At 49.5% G+C, this 20,756-nt stretch overlaps 2 protein-coding genes across 8 annotated transcripts in view; one reads left to right on the top strand and one right to left on the bottom strand.

Moving 5' to 3' along the window:
• The window catches only part of CENPT (centromere protein T), a 34,188-nt gene extending 18,926 nt beyond the window's left edge, over positions 1 to 15,262 (top strand). For 2 of the 6 annotated variants that reach the window (XM_043526382.1, XM_043526383.1), the window contains exons 9-15: positions 1,852 to 2,079; positions 4,864 to 5,082; positions 7,666 to 7,762; positions 10,711 to 10,767; positions 11,413 to 11,595; positions 12,236 to 12,340; positions 14,121 to 14,899. In XM_043526382.1, coding sequence (XP_043382317.1) covers positions 1,852 to 2,079; positions 4,864 to 5,082; positions 7,666 to 7,762; positions 10,711 to 10,767; positions 11,413 to 11,595; positions 12,236 to 12,340; positions 14,121 to 14,244 — 1,013 coding nt within the window. In that variant the 3' untranslated portion in view covers positions 14,245 to 14,899. Of the gene's footprint in view, positions 1 to 1,851; positions 2,080 to 4,863; positions 5,083 to 7,665; positions 7,763 to 10,710; positions 10,768 to 11,412; positions 11,596 to 12,235; positions 12,341 to 14,120 lie in introns of all 6 variants that reach the window. The other 4 variants (XM_043526384.1, XM_027831393.3, XM_043526385.1 and 1 more) reach the window with 4 other exon arrangements.
• Positions 15,263 to 15,319: 57 nt separating this feature from the next.
• The window catches only part of TSNAXIP1 (translin associated factor X interacting protein 1), a 63,505-nt gene continuing 58,068 nt past the window's right edge, over positions 15,320 to 20,756 (bottom strand). Inside the window, exon 16 of one of the 2 annotated variants that reach the window (XM_037878171.2) lies at positions 15,320 to 17,824. In XM_037878171.2, coding sequence (XP_037734099.1) covers positions 17,569 to 17,824 — 256 coding nt within the window. In that variant the 3' untranslated portion in view covers positions 15,320 to 17,568. The remainder of the gene's footprint in view (positions 17,825 to 20,756) is intronic. The other variant, XM_043526381.1, reaches the window with a different exon arrangement.

Raw genomic sequence — 20,756 nt, 5'->3', positions numbered from 1 at the left:
GCAGCCCAAACCCTGCAAGCCTGAGTCAGCTGGTCCAGGCCAGCTGCAGGTTTTTCTTGGCTGTGTAGACATACCCTTAGTTGTCACCATCTCCCCTTCCCTGCCTAGCCCAAGTTCTCCCACAGTTGGGAGACCACTGCTGGCACGGGCTTTGCTCCCAGTTTCTTGCGCAGGCACTGCCAGGGGATCCCTGCCCCCATTGAGCAGAAGCTTATTTAGGACCAACCCTGGTTGGTGGGTTTTGTTTCTGCTATGGGGTCCTCCCCCATCCCAGTGTGAGGAAGACCTCCTCCCTTGTCATTTGGCAAGAAAGAAATGCCCTGCTTGACCCCATCTTTATTCCTGGCCAGTCTCCAGAAGACTACAGGAGTGGGTTCTCCCTGGCAAGTGGGTCTCCCCACCAAAATACAGTAAAGGAGAATTATGGAGGCAGGCTGGAGCTGGAGGGGTGGATGGGGATACAGTCTGGGCCTGGGACAGGAGAACAAACAAAATTGGATGTTTTTTCTAAAAGATCTGCTTTAGGAATTATTTTGGGGGACATTCTATGGCCTCTGTTGTACAGAAGGTCAGATTAGATGATCACAATGATCCCTTCTGGCCTTGGAATTGATGAATGTTTGAAAAAAGTCTTCTCCCCTCTCCTTACCTGGAAGTTAGGGGTCTTCCCCGTCCAGGATTTTATCTACTGCTTTTGTTTCTAGTCCATGGTAGGAAAACCCTGTTCTAGACCAGCTCTGTACTGAGGCTCTAGTTTGAAATTGGTCTGAGCCCAAACCATTGTTCAAGTGCACGCTTAGATTTAGGACATTCATTGTGCTGGTCTGATCTCTTCCATTTTCATCCCAGTTACACGTTCTATGAATTGTTTCTTTAAACCTGTCCCTGACTCTGGGATATTTACAGGTGGGCACAGTCTCATTCTGGACGTAGAGAGCTGCCAGCTTAACACCTGGGTTTTATGGGAGGCTGAGAGTAGGAACTCCATTATGGGCAGGAACTAACACTGATGGCTGACATGGGTCTATGAGTGCACCTGCTGCCTTTACAGAGATTGAGGCAGGATCGCTGCACCAGGGTCACCATCTGAAATGGTAAATAGCTTTGCACAGCTCTTCCTGCAAAACACACAGGATTCTGATTAAAATACAGAGCCCTGTGACTATCCTGGCATTTCTTTTATACTCAGTTCCTATCTTATGACTTTTGTCAGGAGGGCCAGATCAGTATTTAAGCACGGCCAGTACACTCGGTACTGTACAGAACAGCTGTGGAGAGAGAAGTTCCCTGCCCTGTAAAGCTTCCAATTTTCCTAGAGCACAGCATCCTGAAGAACAGGCCAATAGTGTTCTAACTCGGGAGGGCTCTCACTCGTGAGCTTGGTGGAAGAAATTAGTTTAGGGGACAGATATGACTGAAGAGAGGGAGGGAACTTTGGGCCAAACAGGCAGCATGGAGGAAGGTGTGAGGATTGCGTTGAGCAAAGGGAATGAGAGGAAGAAAAGAAAGGGAGCATGTCCTAAGGGCACTGGTGTTTGTGTCCCATTAATATCAAAGGCTGATGAGGCAGCCTAGTTCTGGTGCTACAGTATAGCTAATGCTTCTAATGCACCATGTGGCTCTCTCCAGCAGGGGCTGAGAAAAGCCAGCTGAGAAGGTCTCTTTCAAACCTACTTCCTAATGCACAGTGCGAACTCTCTGAGCTGTCTTGAGTAAAGCGAGGGCAAGTCATGCACACTCCTTCCTTGGTGTCTGGATATGTTTCATACTTGCAACAAGTGCCACAATAAATGTCATAAAGATACATTGGGGACTTAGCTTCTGTGTTAACCTAACTCTCTGAATGTCTAGCTTCTGACAGACCAAGCTCCTCACCGCCAGCTGCCTCCAGGAGTCTGAGCAGACGTTCGGACACCCTGTCTGCTCTACAGCCTGTGAAATCCAGCAGACCATCAGTGAGAGAAACTGTCGCCCATATAATTGAGAAGCTGGATGATGCAGATGAGAGCGAAGAGATGGCTGATGTGGAGCAGGAAATGGAGGATGACAGAGCTGAGCAGGCAGGGGCTGCCAGTGAGGGTAAGAAGCACTTTCAGGGCAGTGATGGAAGGCAACTGAGTACACTGCTCTGGTGCAAACCAATGAGCAGCAGGAGTCTTGGTGGGCAAAACATGACTTTGTTCCCCAGCAGGTTCTGGAGATAATCTCTTCCAAGTAAACTCAAAGGCATGGCTGGTCAGGCACTCTAAATGGAGTGTCAGGCTGGCTGCCGTGCTCATTTGTCTGTTCTTGTTTCACACACAGTGACTGACAGTGGAATTTGTTTTCTATTCACATGCTCTTGGCAGGTCTGTACAACTATGTATATGAACAGACAGCTCCCAGAGAGAGGTGGATAACTTCCTTCCTGGGCAAGCCATGTTCCAGCTAAGCCCATTTCCTTTGTTTGAGTGTCCCAGATAGCTAAGTTTGCTTCACCTGGTTAGAGAGGCCAAGCTGGCCAGGATTTTGTGTTGGGCACTCCCTTTACAAAAGTTCAGCAGAAGACCAGTTATTCCATGGTTCTGAGGCTTTCTGCCCTGGATTGGGGGCATCCTGTGGGGTCTCTTCTCTTGTTTTCATCTTGCTCCATTTTTACACAGGGTGCCTCTGGCAAGCACATAGCTGGAAACCGAAGCTGGTACAGAATGTGGCAGCTGAATGTTAAGCAGTGTGTCCTGTGGGAAGCACATAACCACAACATTCTCTGGGTTTTGCATTGGCTGTGTGTTGGACTTCTGGGTGGAACTTAAGGTGTTGGCTTTGACCTAAATGAAAAAACAGATTCCAGGCCAAAGACCTGCTCTGTCGCTGGGCTACACTGCCGTACTTGAGATCAGCACAGGCAGTTGACAAACAAGGGGCAACAGGCAGGCTGTTCTCTAGAATGTACCCTTCTCTCCTGTTGGTCTAAAATAGAGGTTGCCAAGAGATATGGGCTATCTTTTTGCCCAGGCTTTTGGGGAAGGAGCAGTGTGCACCAAAGGGCTGTGATTGATAATTGAGGAGCAGGGCTGTTTTTATTTCTTGGCTTTGGGAAGATGGCTGGTTTTACCGCTGTTAGTCCTGGTGTGATGCACAAATGTGCCAAGAGTCCAGGAAAGCTGCTTGTTATGTATTGTGTACATCTAACTACACCCCTCTCCCACCACCGCAGTTCAGACGGGTCTATCTGTCTTGTTTATATAGAGGGTCTGTTTTGAGCAGAGGTCTCTTCTTTGCCCTCAAGATTAGCTCTTTATTTAGCTTTAGGCAGAGATCTGTTCTGTGTACGTGTAGGGAGCACAACAGGGATGGCATTCTGGGTAGCCAGCTCATTAGTTCAATATCACTGAATTTGCTGCCTACCAAGGTGTTGCAGACGGTGTTCCACAGAGTGGCTCCTTTAAACTTACATTCTCTTCCTTTATGTAGCAGTGTGGTAGGTCACGTTGGTCCTAGGGTAATAGAGAGAAAAGGTGGGTGAGCTGGCATCTTTTATTGGACCAATTTCTGTTGGTGAGAGAGAGAAGCTTTCAAGCTTACACAGAGCTCCTCTTCAGGTCTGGGAAACGGGCTCAGTGTCCCAGCTAATTACAAAGCGGAAGAGATTGTGTAGCATAAGTAGTTAACACATATTTCAAGGTGAAGTGGCCCAATAACACCCCTCCAGTCATAGGGAGGAAAGGAGGGATGGGGGAAGGCAGCTGGGAGGGTTGCTACTGGGTTATAGATTGTTGTAATAAGCCATAAATCCAGTGTCTCTGTTCAGTCCATGATTTTTAGTGTCTAGCAAAGTTATGAATTTAAGCTCCCAGGCTTGTCATTTGAAGGTGTTGTGCAGCTTTCCTTTGAGAATGAGGACTCGGAGAAGTGTTTGCCACCAGACAAAACACTTCAAGGTATTGGGTTTGGGCCTCACTACTTCATCTTGTGCCACAGTATTGTATTGTTTGTATTTCAGTAGTGCCTAGAGGCCCAAGCTGAGATTGGGCCCTTTTGTGCTTTTTGCTATACATACAGATACACAGTAAGAGAGTTCCTGCCTCAGAGAGCTTGCAGTGTAGATGAACAAAGGCAAGGTCTCTCTTTTATTGACAGAGAACCAAACAGAGATGGAATGACTTGCTTAGTGTCACCCAGGGAGTTTGTGCCAGAGCTGGGAACAGAGCCCCAATCTCCTGAGTCCCAGTTTGGTGCCTTAACCACAGACCCTCCTTCCCCTCAAGTGTTTGTTAATTATTATGTGGGGGAAAATGCAGAGTAATATGGAACTTGATTACAAGAGTGGTGTGATTAAAATCTGCTGGAAACTGATCTAGAAATCAACACTGAGATTCCTCTCTGCCCTCTCGCTGCAGCTGTCCTGCTGGTGTCAGAATGTCCCTAGTAAGTGAAGTGGGCATTGATAGGCAGCTCAAATGTCAATCTGAACTAAAACCTCTAGTTTTATTTCTACTTCTCCATATTGGCAAGGGCTGTTCTGTATGTCCTTCAGAAAGCTAGGCAGAGTAAAATGTGTGCCCTCTTCCTTCAGAATTCAATGGAGAGGAAGCCGAGTGGACTATTATGACTAAATTTTCAGAGTGTCGTGAAGTAGTTATGGCAGTGAATTAGTTCTACTTCCAACCCTCTAACCTTGACCAAGTAACTTAAACTCCATGCCTCAGTTTACCTTGCAACTAAATTATTAAAAACCAGCACTATGCGCTTTCCATACTAAAGACAGACATTTTGCCAGTGACTATTTGTCTCAAATAGGGGCTGAGGCTTAGACAATGTGTGTGAGGACAAGCCTTGGCTGAAAGGCCTGTTAGAGTAAAGCTTGTTTTATTCCTTATCTAGTTGTCGAGAGCCCCAGAAGTGCAAGAACCCGCAGCTTGAGCAGGCATTCTACTGCCACGTCTGCTCAGTATCCTGAGAAATATGGAAGGCAATTGATGAAGGAAGCTGTAGGACGAGAAGCTGAGCTGGCTGGTGGAGCTGTAATAGGAGAGGTGGGTGACTCCGAGGAAGAGGAGATGACTGAGGAGGAAGCTGAAACTGAGGATCCTGAGAGTGAGGGTAAGAACGCACTCATGTTGGTGGTAGAAGTTAGTTGGAGGGGCTGCCCCTGGGGCCTGTCAATAGATTGTGGAAGGGTTTTGGTAACAATATTACCACCCATGTTGTCCACTAGATTCCACAGTAGAGTAATGACAAGTTTCAGAGTAGCAGCCGTGTTAGTCTGTATTCACAAAAAGAAAAGGAGTACTAGTGGCACCTTAGAGACTAACAAATTTATTTGAGCATGAGCTTTCGTGAGCTACAGCTCACTTCATTGGATGCATTCAGCTAGACCGCACTGCTGAAGAATGTTGTTACTGTGATTTCTCTTGAATGAAAAGGGAATATTTCAATGCTGTTGCTATCTCCAGTAGTCCAATAGTCTAAACCTAAGGACTTGCTAAAGGCTTGGTCCTGACCATTGGCCTGTCTCCCCCTAGTAACATCGCTTACTCTTTCGCATAGAGTTATTTGGTGTCAGATCAACCAGTGCTTTGAGTTGCCACATCCCTGGGTTCTCGTCTAAGGCCTAAAAAATCTCACTGATAGTCTTAGCTGTAGGTTGCTCAGGACATATACTTTTGGTCCACCTCCATCCAGTTACATGTGCTAGTCAAAAATTAAATGCTTCTAACATCCAACACCCAGTGTGAGCCAGGGAGCAGGAGTTTGGGGCAGTAGCCAACTTGCACAAAGCTATGAAAATTCTCCTGCCTACAGAGACTGAAACTCGCATATAGGTAGACTGGTGCTGTAATGTCAGGGCAGGCTCCACAGAGATCAAAGTGGTTGGGGTTACTGAAAGGGCTGAGCCAGTCCAAGAGCATATGGGCAGAGATGGTGGCCTGACATTATCACTCTTAAGTCTGCATTACACACAGCAAGAGGGGCATCTGCCTCAGGACTCTCCTCTTCAGAGACCACTGAAGGTTACTCAGTCTCTCAGGAGCGCTCCTGTCTGCTTTCTTGTTGAAGAGTGCTGGGTTCTCCACCAAACAAGTCTCTGCCTGAGACAAGTTTTAGTGTCCTGCTTGACTGGTACAAAAATCTCCCAGAATGGCATGCACCATGGAGTGGGGGATTTGTGGGAAGGCATTCTAAAAAAATAACTCCCTGATCTCTGCTCTCATCACTAGCAGCTGAAGCAGTGTAGGGTGGTCAGAATGCCCACGCTAGCGTATGTTGTCCAGAGGGGCCAATTGGGTTGACACTAGTGTCGAAAGAAATGTTGTGGAGGTACTTAACCATGCTACCAAGTGCACTGGGCCTTTAGGTGGCTCTGTCTATAGAGTTGATTGGTCCTGCTCTCTATAGTGCTGTTCACGAGGGGAGGACAGTAGTGTAACATTGGATAAAGGCAGGGAGAGAAGTCGGACAAAGAGATCAAAGCCAAGCATCGCCCTTCGAATCACCTGAAGAGACTCTGAAGAGCCTAGCATAGTGCTGCAGTTTGCCACCCCAGGCACTGCACCCCACCCCCCCAAACGCATAGGATTGCGTGCTCAGAAAGGGCTAACTTGAGGGACCTGCCAGTCAGTGGCACTGCCCCATTCTCAGAGGGACTCTTAGCATTGCATTCAGTGTGTAGAGCGCTCAGTAGCTTCTCCCTTTCAGCAGATGACTACTGCTCAAGGCCTGTGGCAGTAGCACCCATTTTCTGCAACAGGCTGTGTTATTCTAGCTGTTTGTAACCATCACTAGGTTAAACTAATACCACGTTGATCATACAACTTCAGGCTTTCCCCAGACTGCAGAGGAAACCAGGAAGCAAGGAGTCCCACCTACTCCCCCATTCCCTCCTCAGACAAGAAGTCATGGAGTCGTTGCCTCATTTCTCCACTTAACTTGCTTTTTCCTTCCTGCTCCCACTTGTGGGGGAGAAGCAGATGGAAGGTTCAAAAATGAAGCTGAAGAGGGTAGATGAGAGCATATGCCCCAGATGAAACTCACCTGGTGGCTGCTACCCCTTCTGATAGAGGCAGGCTCGCAGCCCTCCAGAATCCTGGTTTGGTGTCTCACTCCCACTTCTGTCACCCTTCTATGACCTGGGCTTCAGCTGGCTGGCTCTTTCTGCGGAAGTGGGTAATGCTGCTAGACTCTGCCCCTTCCAGTGTAAGGGAAGGAACTTATTCCTAGGCTTGTCCCTGGTGCAGGGAGAATGGCGGGGTTTAACTCGGAGGAACTGGAATAGTTCAGGGCTGTTGGGAGCCTCCTTGGGAACTGAATGTAGCAGAGCCAGCTCCATATCCTGTGGAATCTCCTCTCGCCATGGCCATGGAATACAAGACTAGGTGTGCAGAGTTGGCCAGGCACACAGGGAGAGAGAAAGCCAGAGGAGACTGATTAATATCCCTCAAAAAGGAAAGAAGCCTTATCTCCCTAAAAGCAGCTGCAATCCATAAGACTCAGGATGGAACCACGGCTTTAGTTGCTGAGGACTGTTGTCATCCATACTTAGAGGAAAAGAGGCTACAAGACACTTATAATGTGATCTGTACTGTGGAAAATTTGACATCCCCACCCCCTTATGGGAGCATTTGCAGCAGGAACGCCAAACCACTAAAATCCAGGGCTTAAGTGTCTCATGCTCTCTCTCCTCAGAGCTGTCCATGAAGACACCTGCATTCGTCCGTGCTAAAGCGTATAGACCATCTCCCTTACTGTCAACCCCACGGACCCTGAAAACTGCTGCTTCCAAGTAAGTGTGAACCCACGCTCCACAGTAGTCAGGCAGAGCTGGAAGCTGGTGTAGCTGCCAAGACCAGACTCCAGGGGATTATTCCCTTGCCAATCACCCTTGGAGCTCTGTGAACTGTTAGGTGCTGCTTCAGTGGTGCCAGGGACCAAGGGACCCTGAACTCTGACTTTGGCAAGTGGGTAAAGGCAGCTATTGAGCGACTATTAATAAAATATTCTCTCAGGGCAGGTCTCAGGCCGCAAGCCCTTTCAGTGAGCACTCATTGAACTCTCTCCTTTCCTGAAGGCTCTTCATAGTGTGGAGGCAAATCAGGGGTACCGGATTGCATCTGCTAATGCAGTGCTACAGTAATACATAGTAAATAGCAGTAGTCCAAAATTGGAACCCTGAGATCCTGGCAAGGCAAGGCAAGATGCAAGTCCCTTTATCGTGTTAAATGAACTGTGGTGTTTTGGATTTTGAAAGCCACTGTCCACCATTGCCCAGTGACTAGTGCACTTCCCAGTGCAGAGTGTGGGCTGTACCTGACTGGAGGCACAAAAGGCACATCTGCCCTGTGGGATTCCTTTTTTATAGTCAGGTCATTAAAGAGCTCTTGATGGAGCCATATTGGCCTCTTACTATTCTTCTTCTTTCCTTCACATCAGGATAGTTTGTTGTACCTTTAATATTGTCTCTTTGAGAAACTGCCAGCTCTCCTGGTCTTTTCCCTTAGATTTTGTTCCCATGGTACCTTACCTACCAGGTCTCTGAGTTTGCTGAAATCTGCTTTTTTGAAGTCCATTGTCCTTACCCTGCTGCTCTCACTCCTTCCTTTCTTTAGAATAATGAAATTAGACTGTTCTCAGTGGTAGCTGATGACAGAACAAGGAGTAATGGTCTCAAGTTACAGTGGGGGAGGTTTAGGTTGGCTATTAGGAAAAACTTTTTCACTAGGAGGGTGGTGAAACACTGGAATGCGTTACCTAGGGAGGTGGTGGAATCTCCTTCCTTTGATATTTTTAAGGTCAGGCTTGACAAAGACCTGGCTGGGATGATTTAGTTGGGGATTGGTCCTGCTTTGAGCAGAGGGTTGGACTAGATGACCTCCTGAGGTCCCTTCCAACCCTGATATTCTATGATTCTATGATCATAAGCCTAGCCCTGCATGGTCATTTTCACTCAAACTGCCTTCCACCTTCAGATTTGCAACCAATTCCTCCCTTGGTCAGAATCACATCTAAAGGGCTGAGCCCTGGTTACTTCCTCCAACTTCTGAAACAAGTTGTCCCCAGTACATCCCAAGAACTTGTGTTTTGTTACATTACTTTTCTAGCAGATGTCTGGAAAGTTAGTCCCGCATTACCACCAGGTCTTACATTTTGCATATTTCTGTTGTTTGTTTTAGAAATATTGCATCCATTTCTTCCTCCTGATTTGGTGGTCTATAGTAGACCCCTATCATGATGTCACTCTGTTGTCGTTCCCCCCTTTTTATCGCCACCAGAGGCTTTCAGCTGGTCTGCTTCTCCCCTCCTTCTGGACCTCAGAACAAGTGTCTATATTCTTGATGTACAATGCGACACCTCCACCCTTTTTTTCCCTTGCCTCTTTTTCCTGAACAAGCTTTACCCCTCCAGACCAATATTCCAGTCATGAGATTTATCCCAAGTCAGTGGTGCCAATTAAGTCATAACTTAGCTTGTGTACAGATCTCGAAGATGTAGAGCAGATTCCCTCACTGTTTCCCCTCTGACACTATTGTAATTGTCCATTTCCCCACCACCCACACACACACATCTAGCCCTTTGTTAAGGTTGCCTTTTTTTATAGTTACCTGCCCCTTGGATCCTAGTTTAAACCCATCCCCATTAGGTTGGCAATTGGTGTCCAAAGATGCTCTTCTCCTTCTTGGTCAGGTGGACCCCAACTCTTCCCAGCAGTCCTTCCCAAAACAGCATTCCATGGTCAAGGTAGCCAAAGCCCTCCCATCTACACCATCTGTGCAGCCTTGCATTCATGTCTAGGGTGCATGTGTCCCTACCTGGGCCCTTATCCGCAACCAAGAGGATGGACAAAAATGCTGCCTGTGCCCTTGACTCCATCAACTTCACTTCCGGAGCCCGGTGGTCACTGCTGATCTGCTCAGGGTCGGACCTGGCAAGTGTCATTAGTGCTCACATAGATGAGCAGCATGCGGTAGTGGTCAGAGGGAATCCCAAAGCATTTCAACCCCTGACCTCCCCCACGAGTCAGGCATGCGTATCCCCATTTCACAGATGGGTATACTGGGACACAGGGGCAGTAACTTGCCCAAGATCACATATGTTAGAACCAAGGCGTCCTTTTTCCATCTTCATACCCCAGCTTCTTCACATACTTCATTCATCTATGGGGCTGCTCTGTTTCCAGCTGCCTATACCATCCATTCGCACAGTCCTGCTAGAGCAGGGGTTCTGAAACTGGGGGTTGGGACCCTTGAGGGGGTCGTGAGGTTATTACATGGGGGGGTTGCGAGCTGTCGGCCTCCACCCCAAACCCCACTTTGCCTCCAGCATTTATAATAGTGTTAAATATATTAATAAGTGTTTTTAATTGATAGCGGGGGTCACAGACAGTGGCTTGCAATGTGAAAGGGGTCACCAGGACAAAAGTCTGAGAACCCCTGAGCTGGAGCTCTGACCAAAGACCATGCAGATGGGGTGAAGGGCGAGTCCGATAGAGACACTGTGTGCAGGGTCTCTGGGAGGACTGGACTGAGACTCCAGAGTCCTGGATTCTACCCTCTGCTCTGTCACTGCTGGGTGACCCTGGCCCCGCTCAATGTCTCCTTTTCCCCTCTGTAAAACGGGAACAGTGATACTGGCTACTCTGTAACATGCTTTGGGCTCTACAGATGAGAAGTGCAGTAGCATTGCTAGGTGGTAGTCTTAATAACACACACTTGGACTGGGGCTTCTGTTCCACAGAGGAAGGTTACCATTAAGAGGATCCTTCTGCAGAGCGGTACAGGACAGTGTCTCAGTGTAAGAGCATTATGATATTTAAAATAAGCATCTTATGAATTCTGTTGGGGGTGGAATAGCTAGGAGAAAAATGCCCCGTTTGCCATTACTGAAGATGGTCAAACTACTCCAAAGGCAATCCTGTAAGATCTAGGATTCCCTTTGGGTCTTGGTCTTCCTCCTTCCTCCATCCACTCCTCACCTGTTAACTTTTGTCAACTGGCAAAAATGTGGCTAAGTGAGTCTTGAGGCTCTCATCTGAGTGTGCAGAGCTGGCTTGTAGAGCTGCCCAGCTTCCCACACTGCTGTGGGATTGGACGCACAAGTGGTGACTTGGCCCCAGAACAGTTTCTGCGCATTTGTAGTTCCCCCATTGCATAGTTCTGCTGACGGTGCCTGCAAACCAGCCCCACAGATGTACATACCCGGTCCCGAAATCCTGGCCCTAGCCGTAACTCTCCCAAAGGTGCTGTAACACTGCAGGAGAGTCTCGCAAAGGGGGCGAGTCCTCTGGCTCTTCCAGCCTTCCGAGGGAGCAGACAGAACTGCCCTAGGGCATGCCAGGACTGGCCCTTCTTTGTGTTCAGTTGTGGGTTCCTCTGCCAGAACTCATTTGTGCTCTCACTTCTCTTCCACTCACTCTGCCTGCTTGTTTGGTTTGCTTAGTGCTTTGTTTCCTGGCAGGTTTCCCCCCAAGCCTCCCCTGGCTCAACAGGCTGCAAAGAGAACAGCGATGGCTCCCAGGAGAAAGCGAGAGCCTGCACTACCCAGCAGCTTGGTGAAGAAGATCTTTAGCCATTATGTGAAAGTGCCAGTGGCCAGAGATGCATTTAAGGTTGTTGAGAAGTGGTGAGTAGCAGCAAACTCCTCTGCTTCCCAGCCCCCGTTACCTGCCCGCAGACCTGCTGTCCTGTAGCCCTTTCCAACTAAGTAGAGGAAGGCGTGGCAGGAAGGGGCTGCCATGCGGTGAGAGAGAGGGGGCAAACTACATTCTCAACACAGACCTGGCCTGTCCATAAGCACTGTTGGGGTGGTGCAGTGCTCAGCACCCCATGCTGCTGTGCAGGAGCCTTTGGTTTAGGGCCCGAGGTCTCTGTGTAAACCAGCCATATTTGTGTTACTTGGGTATCTTTCTTCTAATAGTGGTGCGGAGGGGCTGGCAGGAACCTGGCTGTGGAACATGTCAGTGAGTGTGAAACTAGGCGTGATGAAGGGCAGGGCGTTGTGTGGTGCAGAACACCCCAGGAAAGCTGTTCCAGCTCAGTGCAGCGGTGTTTTCTACCATCTACCAATCCCCACAGCTCTCGAGCTTTCTGATTGTCCTTGGGGTGGGGCCCCTCGCCCCTCTCCGTTCCTGGAAGGCAGCGACCTGTGCTGGAATTAGTTGCAGCATAGATAGCCCTGGAGAAAGGGCTGAGGAGGAGGATGCGGCAGCTTTTGTGTTCTGCTGACTAACTTCTCTCCTCCCCTCCCCTCCCCTCCCCTCCAGCGTGGAGGTGTACTTCAGGCAGCTCAGTAACGACTTGGAGGCTTACACCATGCATGCTAGGAGGAAGACTGTGGAGGAAGCTGACCTGGAGCTCCTCATGAGAAGGTAGGGTGGAGTTTATTCTATTATGTTGGTCACATGAAAGAGAAGTGCAAACAAATTTGCTCATGGGAGCATTTCAAAAGCTCCCAAGGGGTGAAGCATCTCTCACTGACAAGTGGTTAGGGAGAGAGGGTGGGTGAAGAAGATACAACCCCAGCTGGCATCTTGGAGCCCCAGGCTGGGGTGGGAGCCCATTCTCAGACTAGAAACTAGTTCCCGACAGGCTTTAACTCTGATCTAACCCTTTGACCAGCAAGGTACTGATCCCCTCTCTGCTTTTAGTCCCCTGTGGCATCCCTGGCATATGCTCCTGGCTGTAACACCTTCTGGAGCTATAGGACAGTTTCCAGTGTTCCCTGTATTTGGCACTGCCTGGCATCCTCAGAGTTAAGTCAGAATTTAGGGCAGTTCACTTGTAATATCAGTGTTCTCTGTAAATATTGGTATCCAAGGAGCGTCTAGATTCCTGCCCCTGCAAGCATGGGCCCTGCAGGAAACAAAGAAGCTAGCTCATCCATTGTATCTAGCCAAGAATTCCAGCACTCAACCTTGTTGTCTCTGTTCCTAACACAGCGCTTAGTTGGTGGTGCATGTTAACATAACAGTTACATACAGTCTATTGCTCTGCTCAGAAACTGCCTGAGTAGAATTTGTGAAGCACTCAGTTTATTCAGGTTTGCACAGTTATGTAGCTTCTTGACAAGGGTGTTAGGCTTCCCCTTTTTGGGAAATGACTACAATCTGCAGTGGGAGTAATGCTGCTTACCTGCGGCTCAGACAGCCCCCAGGCAACGACTGCTGCTTGATGATTCACTTTAATCCTCACAGCCTGTGAATTCTGGGCCGAGGAGCACGCTTTTGAAAGCTGGCTGTTGAAAGCTTGAGCATTCGCTGGCTGCTGAAGCTGTTGGCAATGTCCTTGCCATGCTCAAAGCCTAGGAGAACCTTGAAAAACCCTTCCTATATTCTGAGGCTCTTGTCTAGCCAAAAAGTTGGGGTAGCTCTGAAGCCACCCAAATCATTATCCTACTGTCTCTTTGAAAAGCCCCGCGCTCACTCCATTCCAGGATTCCCCAGGACGTGACAATTCATTGAAGGCTACAATTGCATTTGTGTCTAAAATGGGACTAACATTGGTTCTTCCAGAGTTTATCGGTCAGACTCCTAGAAGATACATTCCTGTCCCTCTGGCTGAGAAGTGTGTTAGAATTAGTGTGAACTGGCTGAGGGCCCATCAGGGGACTTTGGCCAGTGGTGGGAACTCTGCATGTGGAGTCCTGTGTTTGCACTTCAGAATAGTTTGATGTATGATGTACACCTCCTCAGCTCTGGTTAAGGAACTGTTCTTGGCTCATAACTGAGAGAACAAAATTTCATCCCCCTCCCCTGGACTGGGGGAATTGACAGCCACTTGCTGCCTTCTACAAGTAGGACACTGTGCTCCAGCCAGTTCTGTAAAAGCCTTCCTTGTAGAAAAGTGGATCTGTCTGATACCCCCAAATATTTCTGAGCATGTGCAGAGCAGGTTGGGTAAGAACTCCTCTGCTCGCTGGGGCTGAGCACATCTGGCACACCCATGCTTGCTGTAACTGGGTGTAAGTGTGACCGTGTCTGGCCTTAGCATCGCACAGGCAGCGGTGGGATCTGTATTTCCATTATTAACAGGGTAAAATGTCCTCTTTGAGCAAACCCCCAAGGGGATTTGGGTACAGATCTTGTCAGGGTAGTCTGATTAAATGGACCACACTGTTTTTTCTCTTTCCCCTCGCCTCTTCAATCGAAGACAAGGGCTGGTGACGGACAAGATGCCTCTACATGTGCTGATAGAGCGCCACCTTCCTCTGGAGTACAGGAAGCTACTGATTCCAGTTGCCACGAGTGGAAATAAAGTGATCCCTCACAAATAGATGTGTGCTGCCTCTGGCCTGCCTCAGATGCGTGGGAACTTAACACCACAGCAGAGACTGGCTTTAAGCTGCTTCATGGTACCTGTCTGTTTCCCTGCGGCGGTTGTACATTAGAAACTGAGTCAGGCCTAAGGGTGTTGAATAGCCAGCGGAGGTTATTCTCTTGGATTGACCCTCTGAGTTCACTGACGCTCACTGGATCTCCTACGTGAACAGTGGAGCCCTCCCGCGGATGGAAAAGACCTCCCTGGGCTGTGTCCACATCACACGCCCGTGCAGCTGAGCTGCTTTGCCTCCTAATGTGTAAATGTCAATAAAAGGTGGGTGTTTTGCAGCACCCGGGTGCTGTGTGTTCCAAGGAACTGCTAGTCCCTTTTACATGGTCACCCCTTCTGGTGCACAGCATGTCCTGCTCCCCGCAGCCTCTTCGCTCTGCTCATGCTCTTCATAGGAACTGGCTGGTTGCTAGTAGGTGTTTTAGGTGGAATCTTTATTTGCTCTTTAATCCTTGCTGTACTGACAAGCGGATCACTTGGCAGATACACCAGGGTATCCATCTAGAGCAGTGGTTTTCAAACTTTTTTCCTGGGGACCCAATTGAAGAAAATTGATGCCCACAACCCAAGGAGCTGGGGATGAGGGTTTTGGGGTGTGGGAGGGGCTCAGGGCTGGGCCAGAGGGCTGCAGAGTGGGGCCAGGAATGAAGGGTTCAGGGGCGGGGGGCGGGGGGAGAATCTGGGCTGGCGCAGGGGATTGGAGCACGGACTTACCTCTGGCAACTCCTAGTCAGCAGCGCAGCAGGGGTGCAGAGGCAGGCTTCCCGCCCATCCTCGGACCGCGCTGTGCCCCTGAAGCAGTCAGCAGCGGGTCCAGCTCCTAGGTGGAGGTGTGCAAGTAGCTCCACGTGGCTCTTACCCGCAGGCTCTGCTGCCCCACCCCTGGCCAATGGGAGTGCAGAGCTGGTGCTCAGGGCGGGGGCAGCGCGCAGAGCCCTGTGGCCCCCTGCTCCGAAGCCGGACCTGCTGCTGGCCACTTCCGGGGCTCAGGATGGTGTCAGAACAGGTAGCTGGGCAGCACCGCAGACAGGACTTTTAATGTCCCAGTCGGCGGTGCTGCCCAGAGCTGCCCTGCGCCTTACCTGCTGCAACCCAGTACTGGGTCGTGACTCACGCGTTGAAAAATGCTGATCTAGAGCAGCTGAGTAATTGGTGTTTCCAGCTTCCCCTGAAAACAAGCAGAACCTTCATGTCCCAAGACCATTAGCAGACAGAGATGGTTGCACCTTAGTTGTCAGCTGGCCTTAGGACTGCTGCCCCTGGCTCCTCACTCAGCTATCCTGGCAGCTAATGTGTGGGCTCTTCCACAGCCAGACCAACTCTTGCGGGTCCCTGGACAAGTAGGGCCAACAGCTTTCAGCAGAGGGCAGGGGCTTACGGCATTGGCATGAGGAAGGGGTCTCGTACCATGGGGTGAGGGTAAGCCAGGGCTAAGTCCCAGCTAAGAATCTGTGTTGCTCTGCCTCCTGCAGCCAGAAGCAATGCTTCATAGCAGCTTGGAATTCAGCCAGTGTCCTGAGAGTTAAATAAACAGAAGATTTTAGGCACAGAATGACCTCTAAAGTTGTCAGATTGTAATTGGAGAGAAGAGGACAGAGGAAACCTACATTCTGAATATCCAGAAGCTATTTTAAACCTAGACTTATTAACACTACAAATAAATATGAACAGATCTAGTTGATTCTACTGCATGGTGTGTTAATGTAGGACTGCTCTCTACCCTGTATGCCCCGTGTCTTCTCTAGCCCAGTACTAGGTGCCTTCAGTGATGGAGCTCGCCCATATCTGTTAGAGACTGATTACAATTCAGTGAAATGCTCCTTGATAGTCACTGAATTCCACCACACTGTGCCTAGTTCCACCCGCTCACACCACACTCACCATTATTCTCCTGTCAAGGGGTTTCCGGACTTATTTCCACCTACTGCAGTAGTTTTGGTTTCTAGCTATGCTATGCTGTATTGTTGCTTTCCCTGCTCAGTGTAGACTTTTCCTGGTGTGGAGGTGCACAGACCGAATGCAGTATTCCAGGTGTAAGCACTTCACAGAAGCATACAGCATACCCACTATCCTAATCCAGCTAGGCTGTGGGGCCTCTGCACCCCAACTTTTCTGGGGCTCTTCTTGCTGACATTCCACTTCATGCTTGCACCTAATTGGTGTTTGTTACTTCAGTTAGAGATCTCCTGCCATTTCAGCTCTCCCCATCCCTCCCATCCAATGTGTGGTAGGAGGAAGGGAAGAAGCCTGATGTTTATATTCTGGCAGGGTGACCCTTAATTCTAAGTTGCTAGGTGGTGGAGTAAACAAGCTAACTGCCATAGAGCTGCTTTCCTGACCCCTGATCTCTGACATTTGGCCCAAAGCAGCAGAGGGCTCAGGGAATTCTGAGAGGACCAGCCCTGAGTGGGCACACACTGGTGAGGACTAGCGAATGGCTGTGCAAAGTTACCCATACCACCTTGGCCCTTTCCTGTGGGGCTGGAGTCCTAGGGCTTGTCCCCAGGGCCACTTGTCCAGTTATACCTGTCGAGCTAGACTGGGGACTCTCTTATTTTGGGATGAGAGGGACTTTTGGGGGTTTAGCTTAAACCACTTCCAGACTGCCCAAACCTCATTGAAAAAGGCACTCTCCCACTGGAATAAGTGTCCCCACAGAGTTCCAGCTGTATTACTGGAGCAGTTTAAATTCACACCCTACCTTATAGCAGGATCACTTCCCCCTGTATCCAAGCCCTTCTTTAGAAATCTTGCTCTTGTGAAAACTTGCCTGACTTCTCAACACGAGGAAACAGGAGTGGTGGGGTCTTTTAAACAGTGAGGGTCTAATTTTCCAGGCTGTTGAGTACCAGCACCCCAGCCTTGGGCTTTAAGGAGGGCTTACAGGTCTCAGCAGCTGTGATGATCAAGTGAGTAGTGGAGTGTTCATGAAAATTGACACTGACATCCCTAGAGACTAGCGGTCCCTGGCCTCCAGCTTGCTTTGGCGGGATGAGCTGCCTCTGCTGCGACTGCAGACCGGATGCCAAGTGCACCCTGCTCCCAGAGAGAACTGAAATTAAACTATTTACATAGGCCACTGAGCTGCGTAGGAACTCTCATCTGCTTGAGCTGGCTGCACTACTGATGATACAAATCAATCAAGCCTCTCTGGTGTTAACGATCAGTCAGCCTGTAAACAAACTCAGTGCAGTAGCCCCTACAAGTACCCTTTTGTAAAGCTAGACACAAGTATTTAGCTGAGTACATAAGGGGTGAGAGGAGCCCTTTAACAATAATTGTAGGCCTCTGCCTCTCCCCGTTCTGAGAGGCTTGTGTAGGTCTCTTCAGGAAGGGGGCCTATTCGTTTTGTGTCTCCAGCCAGCAGTCTCTCAACCACTGTGTCCACAGGCAGAGAGCCAGTCTGATCCCACTGTTCTTTTGAGGCCTGGAATGCCAGGCAAATGTAGGCGTCCAGCGTTAGGTCATCAATAGCAGGATCAATGGCACCGAAGGCTGTCTTCAGATCGTCCACTTTCACCTCCCTGTGTACAAAAGCAAGCCAAACAATACTCTGATGTCTGACCCAGGAAATCCTTGTAGATTAATGCAGCATTGGGAATCTACACCCATCTCCTGGGGAGCAAGGACCCCTCCCATGCTTCCCCCTCTGCCCTCTCCAGCAGCCTATGTTCTGTATTACTGTGTTGCAAAGTCAAGCTCTCAGACATTCGGAATTGCCAGAATTATGACTGACTGCTTGACCTTAATCCAGCCCCCTTGTGTGGCTACAGCGTGACAGTCTAACTACTCATAGCTCATGCTATTTTCTGTCTCCATTTTGTGCACACGATGGACGGTGCTCAGGGGATGAGCAGCTATTCAATATTTTGTTTTCTCCTCATTGTTCAGTGTGCGTGGCCCTGGGAATTTACCGACTGCCACTCTTCAACCTGCTTCGAAGACAGAGCCATTACTTTTCTCATGGGATTTACAGTGTCAGAACTTCACCATCACTGATTTTCACAACAAGCTGGGAGGGGAGAGGGTGGTATTTGCCCCATTGTCAGAGAGGGAGCTGGGGCACAGAGATGAAGGTCAAATGTCACTAATTTTAGGTTCCCAATTTGAGTCACTTAGGACCTACTTTGTCTTTATATGGCACTTGCTATGTTCAGCACACAACTCACATTGATGGCAGTTGCATTGGAGTGCTCAGCTCTTCTGGAAATCAGATACAGCAGCACATAGGAACTCCTCTCTGGCGGAGATAGGGCTGGACTTCAGTTCTCCAGGGCAACGTTCAACTGCCTTCACCATGAGACCATCCTGTCTCTTCCTGCAATCCCCTGCCTCATTCACTGCACACCTGCCAACTTCTGCAACCAATGAACCAGGGGTCCCACAGACAACAGCCTCTTTTACTACACAGCCCTGATTCATCCCCAGAGCAAGTCCATTCTGTGCACTGAATCAAGCAAGGTCATGGGGAGAAAACAGCATGTGGTCATGTAATTAAAATATGTATCATAATGTAAGTGCAGAAGGAGGGGGCTGAATGAAGGTTGCATGGTACCCTTAATTCTGACATTGCCTAACTCTTGAGTGCTTGACTTTGCAACCTTAATAATGTTCTTTCAATGGCATTTTTGTGTGTAATTTCTAGGTACTACAAAAAGCACAGAAATTCCACCATGTGTCAACATATTGACACCATGTGGGTCATCAGCAGCATTGGAACCTTTAGAGCCACGGCACAGATCTCCGCCACTTTAGCTGAGTAACTGACTGCAGTAGTTGATTTTTAACCTCTATGGGGAGCAGCACTAGACAGGGATGGGACGCTTTGCCTGCTGATTTCACAGCTATTTGCTGACAGCAGAGGAATGGTGAGACTCAGGCATCTTGGGTCCCATTCCAGGCTCAAGGAGAGTGCTCTCTAGCGGGCACAGATTATTCTGCCCACTCTCCCCCCCCAAGCTTGACCTCTTCTGCTCTGTCCCCTCCAACTGGTCCCTGTCCCAGTCACGTCTCTTCCCCATCCCTTGCTCTTTGTCCCACTTCATTCTCCTCACCAAGCCAGTCCCGCTGTCCGCTTCTCACTCTTCTCATCCCAGTTCCAAACTCCTTGCCCAGCCAACCTTACTCTGCCCTCTCCAGACTCCTAGTCCCAGTCTCCTTGTCCAGCCCCAGTACCCTCTCTACCCTCCAGCTCCTTGCTCAGACAGGCCAAGTTCTGCCCCTCTGGCTCCTCATTGAATCTCTGTCTCCTGCACCCTGGCCTCCAGTCACTTCCCTCCCCCAGTTTCCTGGCCCCACTGGCTCCCAGTTTTCTCCTTCAGGCTCTTCTTCTAGTCTTTTCTCCCCGGGTTCCTCGACCCAGTCTCCTTGCTCAGACGCTTCCAGTTCTCCCCCTGCACCTCGGCTTCTCATCAGATCTGTCTCACCTCTGTCCCTCTACCCCACAAGTTCTCTGTCCCAGATTCCCACCCCTCCCCATCCGACTCCTCATCCGATCTCTATCTTTCCCCCACCCAAGTTTTCCCCCCCGGCTCCTAGTCCCAATCTACCCCGACTCAACTCTCAGTCCCAGTTTCCCTCTCCCCATCCCCCGCCCTTCCTGCTGGTTCCTTGTCCTGATCAACTCACCCTGCCCCCTCCACAGGTCCAGCTCCTGTCCCCTCTACATTCAAATCATGCAGCTTCAGAGGAGTCAGGAGAGACAGGCTCCTTGCTCTCAGTTCAGGCACCTGGACTCAATATGGACCACTGCAGCCCAGAGCTGCAACTGCAGGGAAAGTCCTGCTCAGCCCTGGGCTGGAGCATGCTCCATGTGGACAGACTCTTCAGGGCATTTAGCTGCTAAAATTTAAGGCTGTACTGAGCATGTGCACATGGCACCTTTTCAGAGGCTTATGTCTTGGCCAAATCTCAGCAGATTTTCACAGGGCTGGTAAAAAGCATCGCCCTGACACAAGACCCAACCACCTGCCAAGTTTCAAGTCCCTGTTCCAAAGCACTAGGGTGTCTCAAGAACAAGGCGGATGGAATTTTTTAACATGAGCGAAACACTGTCTGGTCCTCTAGCCTCGTTCTCAGCAATGGTTGAAACTTTCCAAAACAATTCAGCCCCAGGCAGATGCTCAGCAAGGAAACTTTCAACCCACCTGGTTAAAGTTACAAGCAATTGACAACAGGGTCTTCTACTGGGATGTTTCAGGGAGCCTTAATAACAGGTGGTGCTACCAGCCCTGCCTAGAATAATCAATCTGGGGACAGAGTAAAATGTGTGTATATTGTGGGAGTAGCCAGCAGCCTCCATCAGGATCAGGCCCATAGTGCTGAGCGCTGTACTAGCCCTCAGAAGCCCTGGGCTGAGGCACTGGCTGTCCAGAAGGGCATGCTGTGCGTGGCAGTGCAAGGGGCAGGTGAAGTGCGTCTGGCCATGGGGGTTACCTCCCCTTGTGCTATTCGCTC

Source organism: Chelonia mydas, chromosome 12 (genome assembly GCF_015237465.2).
Source record: "Chelonia mydas isolate rCheMyd1 chromosome 12, rCheMyd1.pri.v2, whole genome shotgun sequence".
Taxonomy (NCBI): domain Eukaryota; kingdom Metazoa; phylum Chordata; order Testudines; family Cheloniidae; genus Chelonia; species Chelonia mydas.
This window is presented reverse-complemented; position numbering and strand designations above follow the sequence as displayed.